Raw genomic sequence first — 17,556 nt, 5'->3', positions numbered from 1 at the left:
TACTAAAATCAATTCTATCAGTGTTTAGCTCCTGTGGTGTTGCATATGGTTGTACACAAAGGTGATGAGTAATCAATTCATAATGAAACAGTTCATGCAATATTCTTGGCCTGCCATAGAAGCACTGTTACATACTGTATTCCTTCAAAGAAGAAGATTATGTCACATATATTTTGTAAAAGGGAATATTTATCTATTCTATAATGAAATTCTGAAACATGGTTGTTGTTCTGGGGTAAATTGATTTATGTGAGGGTTGTAACACTGCAACAAAGTAAGCTTTAGAATGGAAAACATTCAAACAAACAAAAACATATCCTTATCCATTTGCTGGTTGAAATAAAATAACGTGTGCAGTTTAGCAGTCATATGTGTTTGTTATTTGGTACTTAACCAATTTGAAAAATACATCAAATGAAAAGTATTTTATTGCCTTTGTGTATAAGAGTATCTATATAAACAAATTTGCCTATATGCATGACAAGCATAAATTGAAATTGCACTGTCAACCGATGCAAACATGGTTAAAAAGCTCACTTTTATATTTTTTATGTTGCATTCATTTGTCAGCTCCACAAATGTGTTGGATTCAGGTCTTGATTTTCCTTTTCACTGGGACAGAAATGTTAAGTTAACAGACTTACTATTCCACAATGCAACATTTCTATATGTACTTGGGAGGCTCTTCGTTTTAACCCTTTTTTTAAAAATCATTTTGAACAGAACACACAAAGGAGGCTTCAGAAGCGCGCTGACATTAAGCCAAAGCTGCTGGCTGTGTCAGAAGCACCCAGTAAAACAGCATCGGCCACGGTGTGTGCTGTCTATTTATGACTCATTTCTACCTGCTGTCAGAGGGGAGGGAGAAGGAGAGAAAGAGTGGGAGAAAGCTCCACAGTAACAAGGACAGAATTGTTAGAGGATTAGTGCCGTGTGTGGTTGTCAAGCAAACAAGGTACTAGTGAAACCTATTAGAGATGGGCCATTTGGTAGCTGATATTGGCTCTTCTCTTCTGGGTATATGGTCAGCACATGGAGCAGCTGCTGAATTGAAGAAGAACAATATTACATTCACCTGGACACACAGTGAAGACATTTTAACTTTTGGGAAATTTGGAGTATTCTTATTTTTATGGAAGGGGAAATTTTATTAAAAGCCGGGGCTCAGGGCTCAGGAAGATGCTTCTTTTTTACCTGTTAAAGCCCTGAACAAGGACAAAAACAAAACAGAAATCAAAACAAAAACTGTATTCAATTCGTAAATACCCGTTTTTGCTGATACTGTACTATACAGTACCTTGCACTAATAAACAGTGTACTATGCATACAGTATTTGTATACCTTGGTGTACATTCTATAAGCCAAATACTAAACCAACACATATTCTGCACATTTTACCATTGCTGTTAAGTGTTTTTACTTTTTACCTGCACTATTACCAACATTCTCTTTTATCTCTATTCTTCTTTTTTATGTATTTTTATGACATCCAGTGTAATCATTATTATTGTTATTATTATTATATTATTATTTAACTCTATTTAGCCTGCAATTGTTCAATTATCGTTATTATTATTATTTTTATAGAAACATACTGTTTCAGTTATACATCTGTGTATGTATTATATCAGAGAGATATGGAGATATGGAGGAAACCTGATGTGCTATGATTCAACATTAAATTGACCAATTTACTTAAATGAAATATGTCATTGTATCAACATTATTAAACATACATTATGCATGCATCCTTCAGAAAAACATGTGCAATTACAAACATGGGTTTCCACTGAAGAGGGACCAGATATACAAGCCAAGTCAATATAAAGTTGTAATAACAACTATGATTATATTTTAAGAAAATCAAGGTCAAAATTGATTGATCTGTGAATTGGGAGGCTGTAATTGCAGCTCTCTGACGTGTTACGCTGAAATAATATCATATTGCTGTGAGTATTATATTATTATTACATTATTATTATATTATAATACAATGTGATATTATTCCAGCATAAAAGGATGCAGAAATAATAGGATTATTATTACAGTGTAATAATAATCCTGGAAAATCCGGGTCAATCAATTTGTACACAGACAAATGTGTCTGTGGCAAGACTTGTCCTTGTCCGTGGAAAAAACAGATTTTGTTTTTACATTACATTATAATGATCTCATTGTGATCATAAGACCCAATTGCTGAATGTCAGTCTCCAGGTTTTCTTCAAAATATGTATGACACTGATTTGCTACAGTATTGGCACATTAGGAGTCCACTACCACTGTGGTTCTCAAACATTTTATTTTCAAGGACCTCCATAACTCTGAGTCCACCTTCAAAGAACCTCTCTCGACCTGCTTTGAGAACCACTGCGCTGCAGCGCTATAGTTTACATTTTCGGCTGGCTCTTTGTGTGTTTCTGGTAATATTACTGTCCGCTCATTTGTATGTGCATGGCAAAAATATTATTTGGACAAAAATGTCCACCACAACAAGCCAGCATGGCGATGATGACCCCTGCTTTTGGCACTTCTTTTCTGATTCTTCTTGGAGGATGGGGATGCTGAGGCTCAGCCTGTCGCTGATTGGCTGGTCACAGTCACTGTGTTGACACCGCTGCTCCAAGCTCCTCCATCATCATCATCATCATCATCATCCTCCTCCTCTCTCTAGTAAAGATGGCGGAGTACGATCTCACCACCAGAATTGCCCATTTCTTGGACCGGCATCTCGTGTTCCCTTTGCTGGAATTTCTTTCCGTCAAAGAGGTTTGTTTCTTGGATTTATTCTTTAAGTAGACGATGCTACTGTTCTCTGGATTTACAGACTAACGTAGAAGGCATTTTCTAAGTCCTAAAAACGCCACGTGCGCTGGTTGTTAGTAGTGCAGCCTTTACTACGCTGTTTTCAGCTGACTTTGGAAGCACTCGTTTCAATACACCCGGTATAGATTTTATGGGCGGTGTTCCTTAATGCCAGTATCGTGACCGCTCGAGCGGAGCACCCGGTGTCTTAAAACAAACATTCGCTACGCCGTTGCTATCTATGGTTGCTATGCTAACGGCATTGCTAATATCTTAGCTTAGCAATAGATGGCCGCGCATAGACAGCTGATAAGTGTATTATCATGTCTATCGTGTCTAGTATGAAGCTGTGTGACACCATTTATAGGTAGTTGACGAGTGTCTCCCGGTTCCAAAAGTATTTTAGTGATATAAATTACCGTTACATAATCGAATAAGTTACTTGCTAGTTGCTAATGCTAACTAGTAAATATCAACAAAGAGTTGGCTACGGGTATCAAGATAGGTGGGCACTTAAGGACATCTGGGCACCTCGATGTAAAATTGGCTCATTTGTCCAACATGTAAAAAAAAAATGGAATATTAGAATAATGGTCTTAAGAAATGTAAAGTATACATGATTATTTAGAACATATATCCAGTCCCTTTGGCGCATAAACAAGAAGTTGAAGGATACATTTAAGTCTGATAATGATGTATCGTGCAAAATGTTAAAATATTTTTTGGACATTTTGGACAAAATAGCCAATTTTACATTGAGTTGCCCAGTTGTCCCTATAGTGCCCACCTATCCTGTATCCGATTTAGTGAACATCGCCATGTATCATATTAACTAATGTTCACTAAATCTAACAATATTAAACCTTCGGCTGTTGAATCTCGTGCAAACGACCCAACAGCAACTCAGATATGTTGTTGTTGATGTACTTTCTCTATTAAATCCTTGAGTTTTACAGTCACAACACTGAAAGCAGGCCACAATGATTCAATTATAATTTCATTCTTATTCATCTTGCAGTTCACCCCAAAACAATTTAGTTGGGTTTAATTTGTATTAATGTTATTCAGGTAACAATAGTTGGACATTAGCAGATCGAAAAAATAATATGAACTTTACTGAGAGGTAATTAACAGATAATAACCAACATGAAATCAATTATTATGGTAGCTATTGGAACAGGCTCTCACGTTATTAGTAATAGAATATATAATAGTACATAACAATAAATAAGCAAGTAATAGTAATAATACCAATAATATTAGAAACATTTAGGCCTACTGATATCACTACATCCTCATTTTGTTCTGTTATGCCTCTCTTTATAGATCTTCAATGAACAGGAGCTGCTTCATGGAAAGCTGGACCTCCTCAGCGAGACAAACATGGTGGACTTCGCCATGGACGTGCACAAAAACCTTTTCCCCGATAAGGAGATCCCCCCCAGTATGTGACTGTCCATACTGTCTGTACTGCTACACTCATACTGTCTGTACTGCTACACTCATTTTACTAACGAGCTGTCAAGATTATGCTACACACACACACACACACACACACACACACACACACACACACACACACACACACACACACACACACACACACACACACACACACACACAGTTGTGTGAAGTTGTTGCTATACAGCATATTTATAGATTATGTATTTTCATTATTGATCATGAACTTCATTTATGGTGCCATTGTCTAGAAACACTACCCCCTGTCATTATTCAGCGCTACGGGAGAAGAGGATATCCGTAGTGGCTCAATTAAAGCAGCTCCAGTCAGAGACAGAACCCATTGTGAAGATGTTTGAGGACCCAGAGACTACCAAGCAGATGCAGTCCACCAGGTGAGTCTGAGTGAGCTACTGTAGTGGAAATAGTCAAGTGTTCAGTGTCATTTCACCCTGCAATTCTTATCCAAAAGCACAGTGACAGAGAGCATAGTCTGTTTTTTGCCAAACATACCCGCAAAAGAGGTTTTATGCAAGACATGTAGTGAGGTTGCGGTTGACATTTATTAGTGGTCGTGTTCTTGTGATTCCAGGATGAGTAAAAACAAAGTGTTATTTAATACAGTAGATGGCACGGCAACACCACGAGGGAATTTTGTAATTGAAGAAGTGATGGGAATGCATCAAATGAAAAGAATTCTCTCATTCTTTTAAGGGTCTCGTTGAGCAAACTCAGCAAACACAGGGAGGAACAGAGACAGACACAAGATCCTGTGGTTAACTTTATTAAGGCTATTTTGTCGTCTGCGGTGATTAAAATATTTTGGTCCAATTCAGTCTTTATCCTTTCCTTTTGTCTCTTGGCGAGAGTGAGTACAGTTGATCAAAAGCATTTTTCATTTTTATCCATTTTCCAGTTTGGACTTCTCTCGTTATTCTTTTTGTTGAATCATAGACATTTGTTTATTAAAGCCAACATTTCACAGGGGTTATAATTGAACAGTAACGTGAGAGTTGAAGGCTGTGCTTAGATGTTAGCTCATGTATATGTTTTTGTCAGTTTGCAGTTTTGGTAAATGTCTTTTTTGGACACGGTATCATTTTGCTGTTTCTGTCTTTTGTTATTCTTAGATTCTTTTTGATACCGTTGGATTTGTAAAACAATGGGAAAGTTGTCTGGGGAAACGAAAGAATTCTGTCGTAAGCCAAAAGACAAGCAAAAGACTTATTTAGCTATTGTGGCCTATCTGCTTAACTTATGCTTGATACAGTGGAGTATGTTTAACATTATTTCTCGATTTACACAGAGGATCATGTACTGAAGATGCTAAAACGGTGCTTAGATGTTTGAAACCATTAGTCCTGTCTTCTTGGGTTAATACAGCCAGATATGCAAACGATAATACAGTATTGAAAAGCCTGTTGTACTTAAAGCTCTTATCCAACAGAGTTTGCCAATTATCTCATACCAGACTTTTCTTCAGACAACTGAAGCCAGAAATGTAATAGGCCAAACCTAATCATCATGGTCAATCTCATTATGGCTTAATCTTTAAACAGTCAGTCATTATTAGACACACTTGCAGGATTACAGTCACCATTAGGCTCTAAGCTATGTTCTCATTTGTTTGGATTTGTTGAGGTAATGAAAACCACTTTTGGGGGTTTTGATTGTGCAAACTGCCTCCGTTTCCTTGCTTTGTTTTTAGTGCAGACAGAGGCAGTAATGCAGTGCAAACGTTTTTAACAAAGGGTAGTTACTGGTTGTACCAGCAGATTTGCTCTCACCCAAAGCCGATCATAACATTGGTACTGGATAGGTTTTCATCATGACATTAACCCACGTAAAGCCTATATACTTAGTTGACCGAGGTCCCCCAGGGGTCCTCTCCTTTTTCCCTCCACACAATATCTCTTCACCAAAAATAGCCAATCTATATGCCCGTAACGCGTTGAGTTGCAATGACGTAACGTGCTGTGAGCTTGTAGATCAGCTATTCACTTTCAGCAAATGTTCACTCATTATGACATAACCTTACATCCTTAAATTATATTCCATGTTCGAAAAAGAGTAGGAAGAAGTTTTCTGAAAACATATCAGGTCCTACCCCTTCTTTTATGTGTCTCAAATATCTTAGCCAAAATATATCTTGGCTTTCCACCCCAGTGTTTACACACTTTCATTTAAAAACAAAAACAAAAAACATATATATATGTACTTTGGCTATTCAAAAACAGCAGATATACAGGCTCATAGCGCGGCACCAAGTGCCGCTCTACTAGTTGTAGATCTGCAATTTTTGGGCAAAATCAAAAATTTCAGAGTGCCGCGCTACAAGCGTGTATATCTGCAATATTTGAGTAGCTAAAGAAATCAAAAAATTCGATCCAATCTAAAAATTCCCGGTCTAAATGGCTTAAGCATGCAGCTATTCAAGTCATTAGTTGTACAGATGTCCTCTTATAGGATTGTATGGCCAGTGGCCATACAGTGATACATCATCAGGTCCTGTGTTCCCCACCAGACACCGCAGGCTAACATTCCCGTCCACAGGGAACATGGTAACCTTGGAGCTCCTACAAACTGTCCTTCATTAGACTCTTGGCAGGGGGTAGCGAGAAGATGGCAGATAGATGCCTACCAAGAATTGTGTCACTGAATACATGTGCACAAAATGCATGCGAGCAGCATGTGCTCCCTTTTGGTACAGCAGTGGCTCAGGAGGTATCAGAAGGTTCTCGGTTCCATCCCTGGCTCCCCCTTGGTTTGTGTCAAATTGTCCTTGAGCAAGACACTTACAGGAGTAGTTCACACAAAACATTACTTATTTTCTATCAATTACACAGTTACACACCCATGAAGCATTGAATTCATCAAGATTCTTTAGTTTTTGTCGCATTCCTAAGCCAATAATTTGGCGACCGGCGGTCTCTCCGGTAGGAGACTCAAAGAGTTTACTTTGAGTCTCCTACTGGATACATTAGCATCTTTCCGCCGGTCATCAAATTATTGGCTTAGACAAAAACTAAAAAATCCATGAATTCAATGCTTCATGGGGTGTGTAATTGATAGAAAATAAGACTTTTTTTTGGGTGAAGTACTCCCTTAAGCCTTAACTGCTGCCTTGCATGGTTTCCTCTGCCATCGGTGTATGAACGTCTGAATGGCTGAATTTATTGCGCACACTGTAAGCACTTTGGATAAGGGCGCTATATGAATGCAGAATTTACCATTTACCTTGCATCTGTCCGAGATCCTGTCCGGACCACATCGCCTATACTATTAGGCCTAGGATAACCAAATTTGCGGTAGGTTACATCCAGGGAAGGCAGTGTTTTGTGTACCCAAAGTAGGTCAATGTGACCCTAAAATCAGAACCACTGCTTCGTCGACTGGTGGACTACAGATGTCCCTGCAATACTATTCCTTGTTTATTGAATTTATTTTTTCATTTTGAGATGTTTGTTACAAACGTCAGTTCTGCTATTTGCCACTACAAAAGAAAGACAAATATATAAATATTATATCTGTGACAGAACAACTAGATGGAACAATGTGGGCGTAATTTCCAAGACCATAGCCTCAAAGTCTGTACCCAGAACTCACGATTGATTTGGTTCATGAGAAGTTCTAATTTGCTAGACATGGGCCCTAGACCGCTGGCGTAGCGGTCCAGGCACCTAGCTAGGCTCAATATAGCCTGACAGCGCGTCGCGGGTTCGAGTCTCGATCCCGACAGCTTTTGGTGCATGTCACTCCCCATCTCTCTCCCCATTTCCTGTCAGCCTACTGTCTTATCCATAAAGGCATAAAGGCCCCCCCCCAAAAAAGACATGGCTAACACAGAGGTATAATGGCCAACTCAAATGTTACAAACAGCCCATCAACCTGATTTAAACATGAAATGGACTTAGTCTTTATTTGCCTACAGCTTGTGATGTACACCAGACATGGAAAAATACACCTGAGTGACGCTCCGGAGAAAGGGATGTCAGCCAACTGGCGACTCCCGTTAAACGGCTTCTAACCACGGCACTGTCTTGCTTTCTTTTTTCAGGGATGGACGTGCGCTCTTTGATTATCTAGCGGAGAAACACAACGTAAGTTCTTCATTACTGTGTGTTTCCCATGACTCCTATGTGAACTCATGGCTGTTTAGGGGTGCAGTGTGGGAGGGGAAGCTGTAGCAAGGGAGATGCAAAATTACTTCCCAAAAACCTTAACTCATTTTCGGGGTTTGTATGGCTTGCAAAAATTCTGTGGACATTTACATTCTGTGGTGAATTGTTAAGAATAAACGGAACAGTTCGGGACTCGTGGATTTAGCCGCAAGAATGCCGGAGGTTCTATATTTGGCACGTTGTTTGGCTTCTTCCCCTCCCCTCTGTCGGTCCCCTCCCACTCCGGTATCCCGCTGACCTGCACCCTGTCCTCAGTGCAACTCCGTGCACGGCCCAGGCTCGGGGCCCCTCGGCCGGGTGTGGGAAAGGCTTGGAGCACCCGCTGTCTGTCAGAGGCACAAGCATTGAATGGCCTCGGTTCACACTGACGTCAGAACAACAACTGCTCTGAGGTGCCGGACAGCAGGAAGGATGTTCAAATATAAGCATATAATGTGGAACCCAAATTATATCCTTGTTAGACACACTTCAGTTGAATGTGACCACTATGTCGGATTTTTCACACAACAAGTGGAATGTGTTTGTTTTCTAGAAGTTTTTATGTGCTTGACTGCCTTTTTCCTTTTTATAAATGACCTCTGTATGACCGTATCACATTGTTGGGAGCAAAGAGTTTAACCACTTTCAACCTGTCATCCCTGTTATTGGTCATTATAGGCGAACATTTTCAAAAATGGTAAAATTGTGAAAATAGCAGATCTACAAGCTCACAATGCATTGCGATGTGAGCTTGTAGATTGGCTATATCCGCTATTCAACGTACGGCAAAGTATGTAGGGCATAACTACTTAAACCATACATACTACATTGACTGGGGTACCCCGAGGGTCTCTACTTGGCCCCCTCCTTTTTATCCCTCTACACCAAATCATTTCGCTGAAAAGCTCATTGCGACACATTGTGAGCTTGTAGATGTAGATTTGTTTGCCTATTATAACATGCCCAGAATCGGGACGCTATAGGCGTTAAGTAATTAAATCTGATACTGTAAAGCAATGTTTTATCACGTGTTTGTTTTATGTTGTACTGTATGGCAGAAACTGTTGTCTGCTGAATGTACGTGTTAATGGTTGATAATTTGTTTGTGTTTCCCTTGAAGTTTCGCCAGGAGTACTTGGACACCCTGTATCGATATGCCAAGTTCCAGTATGAGTGTGGAAACTATTCTGGAGCTGCTGAATACCTCTACTTCTTCCGAGTCTTGGTAAGTTCTCAACCGTTGTCAGACACCCACACACTAAAGCCTCATTTATACTCCACACCAGTGGTTCTCAAAGTGGGGTCTGGGGACTCCCAGGGGTCCTTGAGTTTGTAACTCTGGGTTCTTTGTACTCTCTCAGAGTTAGGGTTTTATAAGATTGGAGTCCCTGAGATAGAAGATGGTTTCAAATGGGCCTCATGAATATCAAACTGCTACAAACAGGTTCCTTGAAATAAAAAAAGGTTTGACAACCACTGCTCCACACCATCACACGACAAAGAGTCTATCTATGTCATCACGCAGTACGTTTTCATTTGACGGAAAGTAATTAAGATTGGCTATTTAGGGACTTTTGGTATAAGAATACAAAGAAATTGATTTCCTTCAATGTTTTTTGCCATCTATTGGTAGGTATGTCCATATTATGACCATGGATATGCTCTGAAGTGTATTTTTCATTTCACCACTACTTTTCAAACACAGCAGAAGTCTCTTTCTTTCTCTCTTTCTTTGCGCTGGCCGTGGTTGATGCTGAGAAACACAATCTCTTGCTAGATCAAATGAATGATAACTTCATACTTATTTTGTTATATAACCAATAAAGCTGTAATGGTTTAGATACAAGCCCGGACTTAAGGAGAACGGAGACGCATCGCTCCAAGGATGTGCCTGCCCATTGTGCTGTCATGGAAGTTGGAACAATCTTTACCTCGAAATGAAACAGGAAATTATAATCAAAACAATCTATTTGTTCTTTGTTTAAATCAAATCAAGGTAGGCTAGAAGAGAAATGTGACAATTAAGGGAGTTTTACCGTGAGGGACAATCCATACATAGTTTATATCGCTTTTTTTGGTTGAGTTTCGTTCGTAAACGGTCTGCCATCACTACCAAATGAATAACCCGTTTCAGTTTCACCCCAGTTATCATTTTGAATCAATTAAAGTGACGTTGTGTGATGATGATTAAACGTGTGTGCTTTCTAGTACCGACCACCGAGCAGCGAGCAAGTCTGGTTAGTGGTTACTGTGTGTGCGTGTCTGCCATGTGAAGTCTGTGTGTTTACAGCGAGGCAGCTGATTTATCCTTCATTGTATGATGGTGTCGCGTGGAAAACACAGCTAATCTACAAGCCCACAACGCGTTGCAGCGATACATTGTGGACTTCTTGTAGATCGGCTCGTGTTCACGCGTGACACCGCCATACCATGAAGTAAAGGGTCTTTAGGGGAGACTTCTCGACTTCTCCCTTCTGCCTCTCAGACTGACGGCGAATGAAGGAATATTCGAATATGGAATATTCGTTGACAGCCTTAGTGCAGCGGAGTAGACGGCCAGCCAGCTGTGTTGCCATATCTGGATATTATAAGCGACTTTGGGCTTGTTTTTCTGTAAAGTCGCTTGTAAATATTGGTGGTTGCAGACTTTTTTTTGGGTTTGTTTCTTAAGTGTAGTTGCTTATTTGGGCTTGCTTCCTAATGTTGTTTGAACCAGCGAAACTGGGATTGTTCCGAAGCAAATAATAAATGTAGTCAGTCGTGTGTGTGTGTGTGTGTGTGTGTGTGTGTGTGTCACATATCAATTATTTCAATATTACAATATTATAGTTGATTAACTTGATATGAACCTGAGTGGGAAAATGACTGTGTTCAGAGCAAAATGACGTGTTGGTACTCAAAGGGAGGTACATCTGTGACCTACTGGCAGTGTGCGCTTGAAATTTGGTGCTGATTGTTCCAGCGGTTTGTGAGGTTAGCTCCAGGGACACAGACAGACAGACAAGACCCTCTGATAGACTGCTAGCCTCCAACAGAGCCACATCGCAAAAATGTTGTTTATTTTTTCTCCCCACTGGGCAAATTCATTGGGCAATGGATTGTCATTTGGAGGTCATATGAAGTTAACTCTGTTAGGTCAATGTTATCACACACTTGTTTTTCTTTACAGACCTTTTCAAGATGTCTACTTGCCTTTTACATTCATTTAACAATGTGGGTTGTGCTATAGCACGGTTCTCTCTGAGCTACTGGCCCCAGCCAGCCCTACGATGAAATATTGAAATGGCACACCACTTTTTTTTTATTGTGTTTGCCAGATTACTTTAATTTCTCTAAAGGCCAGCGCTTGCGCAGAGGAGGAAAAGAACACTTATCGGTAATTGAATGTGAAAAGCTTACGTCATTCCCTCTTCAATTCCCTGCACGTCGTCTGTATTAGGGGAAGGCTGCTGTTCAAGGACTTGAGTAGGATCTTTTACTGGGCCAAGTGTTCAGCAGCAGACTTCATAATCTGTCTTTAGTCCTCTTGCTGGGCGGGCCTCAGACGAGAGCTTATTGATTTGAACATTGCAGCCAGATAGCTCCATGTCCTGATTCCCGGGCTTTGGTGTGTTTCAGTTAGGGATGGGACGATATGAAAATTACATGTCACGATTATTGTGGCAATTGTTTTTGCGATTAACGATATTATTGTGATAATCAAAATATGCTTAAAACTTTAAAGGACACTTTAGTTAACCACTTGAACCCCCAGCATCGCTAATCTGGGGGGAACGTTCGCCAGAAATTGCCCCTCCCCTCTGTAGATCTGCTATTTTTGGCGAATTGATTTGTGTAGAGAGAAATAAGAGCTAGGGGTGTTGGAAAAAATCGATTAATGTAAAAAACTTGCCAATTTTTACACAACCCTCTCTGGTATTATATATTTTTTTGTTTGAGCTGTTGGAAATAACTAGGCTACACTTGGTTGTTAAAGTCCAGATGAAAACAATATGACTTAAATAATGTTGATAAAACTGATTTGGATTTTTCTTTTTTCATGAGAATCCATTTTTTTTAAATCGTTTTGAATCGGATGCTGACCCCAAGAATTGGGATCGAATCATGAGATAGCAGAAGATTCACAGCCCTAATAAGAGCGTACCAAATATGCTCTTTATAGGTCCGTCTTATCAAGTATAGAGGGTTTAAATGGTACCGAATTTGCAGCTCAACAAAAGCTAATTCAAACTAGTGTATGACGGAGGACAATTTCACGATAAATTTAAATATCTGCGATGCGATTATTGTGAGTGTTTTCTTATCACGATAAACGATTATCGTCCCGTCCCTAGTTTCAGTTAAGCAAACCAGCCCCCTGTGAACCTTCATGTAGCCTATTGTATTTTATCACACCGGCTTGTTATCGAGAGAATTTATGGCAATTTTGCAAGGGGAAAATTATTTTCAATTTACTGAATGAAGGCCCTTTCATTTCTTTCCCACCCACGTTTACACTCTGCGTGTGAACCAATGTGAAAATAATAACAAAAGGGTGACAAAGTCGGAGGTATGCACACGCTAGATTAAATAATTTCCAACAGTTGAAATATTTTGGAAATCAGATAATACCAAAGTAGGTTTTGCGGGGGAAGATAATTACAGTTCACAGAGAGTACTGGCAGTATCTTCGTTACACATGCGTACTTCTTATTTCCTCTATAAACAAAGGACTCATTGCCTGGGCTCTGGTGTTAGTGGCTTCTATCCCACTGCCCTCAGAATTGAGTGAAAGATGAACTACACAGTGAACAGAGCGAGGTGCAGCAGGACTCGGAGGGAGCTGCACCTCCTTAGAGGGCTGCAAAGCCCTTTAGGGGCCTTGGTCGCAAACTCGAGTGAGGGGAGAGGGGAGTTTGGGTCACAATGGAGTGTTGTAACTTGTAACATTAGCTAGCCCTAAGTCTTGGGAATGGTCAGCCTGTGACCTCTTTCTTTGCTTCGCAGAAGTTGCCACCACAATGTTACAGATGTCTTTGTTAGTTTCTTGGGGACTGGTGAGTCCTGGTTTTGTTTGCTTTTTTGTGTCACTCTTTGTCTGTTAACCACTTAAACCGTAATACTTAATTGACTGCGAGTCTGCACTCTGTGGTCCCCCAGGGCTCTATACTAGGTCCGCAAGTATTTCCCTCTACACCAAATCTCTGCAAGCTTGCAATGCGTTTCAACGCTCTGTGACGCGTTGAGCTTGTAGATTATGCAAATATATATTTTTTGCCCCAGAATAGGGACGCAAGGCTTCATGTGGTTAAAGACACACATTGTAGTTGCATTTGGAATGAAATACAAGAGGTTTATGGGTATTATATATTCCTTCTGGAAGCAGGGGTTTAGCTCCTGCTGTGGTGTCATATAGTAGCCAGTGTTAACAAGTTCATCCCTACAGCATGTATGTCCTGTAATGACCGGCACAACCAGGCTACACAGCCAGTGGTTTCCAAGTGTCACTCACTTGTCTTATTGTTTTTGTTTGTCCTTGGTTCTGCACTGAGTTTTGTGGTGAAGTAAGGACTTGCGCCAAAGCCAATCCTGAAAGAATGGGCAAGAATAAAAATCAACATTTTGTCCTTCATTAGAGTGAAAAAATATATATATATCAAGACCATCCATCTTTTGTTCCGATTCTAATTGGCATTTGATACTCGACTGTGTTGCCTCTTCTTGTCTAGTGGATGTCAGTGACTCTGGCGAGTCATGCACACTGATGGTGCTGGAGTGTCCTCTACTGAAAGGCTTGGCAGGGACTCTGAACCATGATGAGCCCTCTCCGCTATAAACAAGCCTCTTAACCCAAAGCAGTTGGGTACTTCATTTGATGGCTTGTCTCACTGATGTTACTCGCCTCTACAGAAGGAAGACTCGTCCCAGAGACGAGATGATGAGTTAGAAATGAAAAACAAAGAAACAAAAAATTAAAAAAGAAAGGAAGCATGCAACGGCTATGCCCCCACATCCCACCAACAGTTGTTTATGGCTCTGCAATTCTGTCTAAATAAACCAAAATTGCTCTAATTGAGGTATGTTGTTCTTAGTCCAGCAATGATTTTTCTTTTTTTTTTCTTCTCCCTTTTCGTTTGCCCCTCAAATCGTTAGACCCCTCATTTTAAGTTCCAGCCAGAACAGGCTCTGTAACTAGATATCTGTTGCTTACGGTTGACAATGCAAGAGGCTTTTTAGAAAGAGAGTGTGTGTTGGGGTGGGGGGGCTGTAGAAATGGATTTCATCAGTGGCATCAGTGGCAGTCTTTATACTGCTCTCCCCTCATCTCTTTTCTGTGTTTTGTGGACCTCCCATCCACATAGGCCCCCCATCTTCCTCCCCCTTATGGGAGGTGAGGCTCCATAAGTCATTTAACGTGGGAAACCCAGTCAATTAAATGAAGGAAGCCAGCCTTGCAAAATCCAGGCCTCAGGTCCTGTTACAGTGTGGCCTAGCGCGAAAAGAGCAAGTTATTCATATCATCGCTTAATGCAGGGATTGGATGTTGAGAATAAAGATTGAGTGTCCCGACAGATCCGCAGCACAGTAAATTTATTGTTGCTGGTCAGTCAGCGAAAATGTGCCCATTTCGCAAACCAATGGAAACTTAAGGTAACTGCTGGAAAAACCCAGGTATTGAAACTTTTCTAGCGTGGCCACCAGTGAATGCCGGGCAGTGTGTGTAGAAAGCTGCCATAATGACCTGGAGGTCAGCCAAACGTAGCAGTCAGGAACTTCCAAGAGAGAGGGAGAAAAAAACAAACAAAACAAAACACTTGAGGAGATGAAACGCTGACCTTTTCTATTGGCAGTGCTGCCAATTTCTTCTCCCGCGGCTACAATAATCATCTTTATTATGACTTCTGTATTTAAAATGTTAGCCAGAACAGTCTTAAGGTGTGTTCCATGATCAAAGACCTCAGTTTTTACTGACTGGATGGACTGGACAAGTACATCCCTGGGTGTTCTTGTCAGTGATTTTCCTGTTAATTTTTCCCCTCCTACCTGCCATCCTGTCTTATAACTGTAGTTCATTCACATATCTGAGTCTAAATTACCCTAGTCTAGGAGAAGAAAAAAAGTATACTCTAATACTCTTCTTTCCCCAATTACTGGGATTCCAACGGAAACCTGATCTTTTTTTGGTGTTTCCTCTACTTGTGGATCTGTCATGTCTCACAGTCCACTCCACTGGCTGTCCGACGGGGAAAGGGGGTGTGTGGTTTGCGTCTAGGTTTCTCTGGCCGCACACCAGACACCCGCCCTGACTTCCTGCTTGACTCATGTCACTACGTCTGGTGTTTGGTGTTATCATGGGCTACTGTTGGCCAGAGTTTCCCATGAGCCTGAGGGTGTAGCCCTACGTCCACTATAGAATGATTGCCATGCTGAGGTTCAGAGGCATTTCTCAACCTGAGTTTGATTACCTAATTATTTTTGTTTGTTTTAAGCCTTTTATTATAATCAGAAACGGTAGCGTACAACCTTTCTGAGGGAGAATATCCATGCCAAGATTGTTAGGCTCAGTTCATATTTCAACCTAATTATGTTATCATAATAAAAAAGAGTTGTCTTGAGACTTTGTAACATAATTCCACAGAAGGTAATGATTGGAGATATTACAATCACCATTTTATTTGTTTGAAAGTTTCTAGGGCTGGTTTAAATAAATTGTTTGCTTTAGCGTATAGCATTTTTTCAAAGAAAACCTAAATTTAAGTTTTCTCACTTGCATTATACTGTACCAGGCAAACAAAAACGAATTAGGCTATGGTTCCATCTGGTTAGTGAGGGTGACTTATATATATAAAATATATATATATTGTTTTTTTTTTTTATGCCTTTTATTATAGATAGGACAGTAGGCTGACAGGAACAGGGGAGAGAGAGATGGGGGGTGACACGCAGCAAAGGCCGTTGGGATTGGCGCTCGAACCAGTGACGTGCTGTGAGGCTACATTGTAGCCTAGGTAGCGGTCCAGGCTAGTGAGGGCGACGTTTAATTAATTGACAGCCAGCTTCGATTTTTTTCCCCGTCACAATATGTATTTAAAGGTGAATGTTTTCTGTTTCTGTTTTCTCTTATTAAGCAGAGTAAGGCATCCTATAGTGTGTATAGTTTCAATGTACACAGTATTTATATTATAGACGGTTTAGACTTTAGACTGATGATAGGTTCTTGGTTTACCTATGATCCTGGATTACTACTTCTATGCATTTGATGTATTACCTCGTATTTACCTGCTTACTGTAAATCTGTAAATTAATTGTAAGTTGTGTAAGATGTTGCTTACTGAAAGCGCAGATCATCATTTCACAGAGGAATTTATAAAAAACAAACAGGCCGTAATAAATAGCCTCCCCTCTCTGTCTATTCCTTGCTCTGACTCGCCGTGAATCAGTCTGAGTCTTTCTCATTCTCTTTCTCACTGGCCCCCTCTCACTGTCTGCTGTCCCTTACCTCCCTCTCCCCTGCTAGCCTTGTTGATCAAAGCCCTCAGACATGTGTTTCCCAAACCAGTAGTAGTAGTTGTAGCAGCAGCAGCAGCAGCAGCAGTGGTACACTTCATTATAGACCCCTCAGAGAGGCCAGAGTGTTTTCACAAGGGATTTGTCCTGAGGTCAATGCAAAGTCAGAGGAACAGGGGATGCCACCCCCCACATCACCCGTCCCCTTGAGATGCTAGGTGCGCCTGCCCTCCCCATCCATACCCTTCAGCTTGATTGTTGTTCTTCCAGATTGGTAGCGTAGCTCATTTTTCACTTAATTGCAGTTGATGAAACAATTTCAGATGGTTTTTTTTTCAGGTACTGCGGGTAGAAGAAACCAAATGTTTAATTTGGAGGCGTGGCTGGTTCACAACGGTGATACACATCTAAACGCAGCCCAATCTACAGCTCTTTTATACTGATTAGAGGGTATCTGACCCGTGCACTAGTGTGGTATTACAATGTCACAGACAGCCCGACCCTTGGCCTCATGACCCCTGTCTCAATAACATTTGAACCCTGGAGCTTGCTGAAAAGTGTTCGTGACTAAAAGGGCAGCTTGACCTGGCTCGAGTTGGGTTAAATGATAGTTTCCATCTTTTTTAATCCAATTGAAAAAGGACAA

The 17,556-nt window shown here is 40.6% G+C and overlaps 1 protein-coding gene across 1 annotated transcript in view; it reads left to right on the top strand.

Moving 5' to 3' along the window:
- The first annotated feature begins 2,568 nt into the window (after positions 1–2,568).
- Positions 2,569–17,556, top strand: part of eif3ea (eukaryotic translation initiation factor 3, subunit E, a) — a 35,820-nt gene continuing 20,832 nt past the window's right edge. Inside the window, exons 1-5 of the mRNA XM_084052633.1 lie at positions 2,569–2,766; positions 4,129–4,246; positions 4,541–4,658; positions 8,321–8,363; positions 9,544–9,648. Coding sequence (XP_083908759.1) covers positions 2,677–2,766; positions 4,129–4,246; positions 4,541–4,658; positions 8,321–8,363; positions 9,544–9,648 — 474 coding nt within the window. The 5' untranslated portion in view covers positions 2,569–2,676. The remainder of the gene's footprint in view (positions 2,767–4,128; positions 4,247–4,540; positions 4,659–8,320; positions 8,364–9,543; positions 9,649–17,556) is intronic.

This window comes from Gymnoscopelus microlampas (genome assembly GCF_963454915.1).
Source record: "Gymnoscopelus microlampas genome assembly, chromosome: 3".
Taxonomy (NCBI): Eukaryota; Metazoa; Chordata; class Actinopteri; order Myctophiformes; family Myctophidae; genus Gymnoscopelus; species Gymnoscopelus microlampas.
This window is presented reverse-complemented; position numbering and strand designations above follow the sequence as displayed.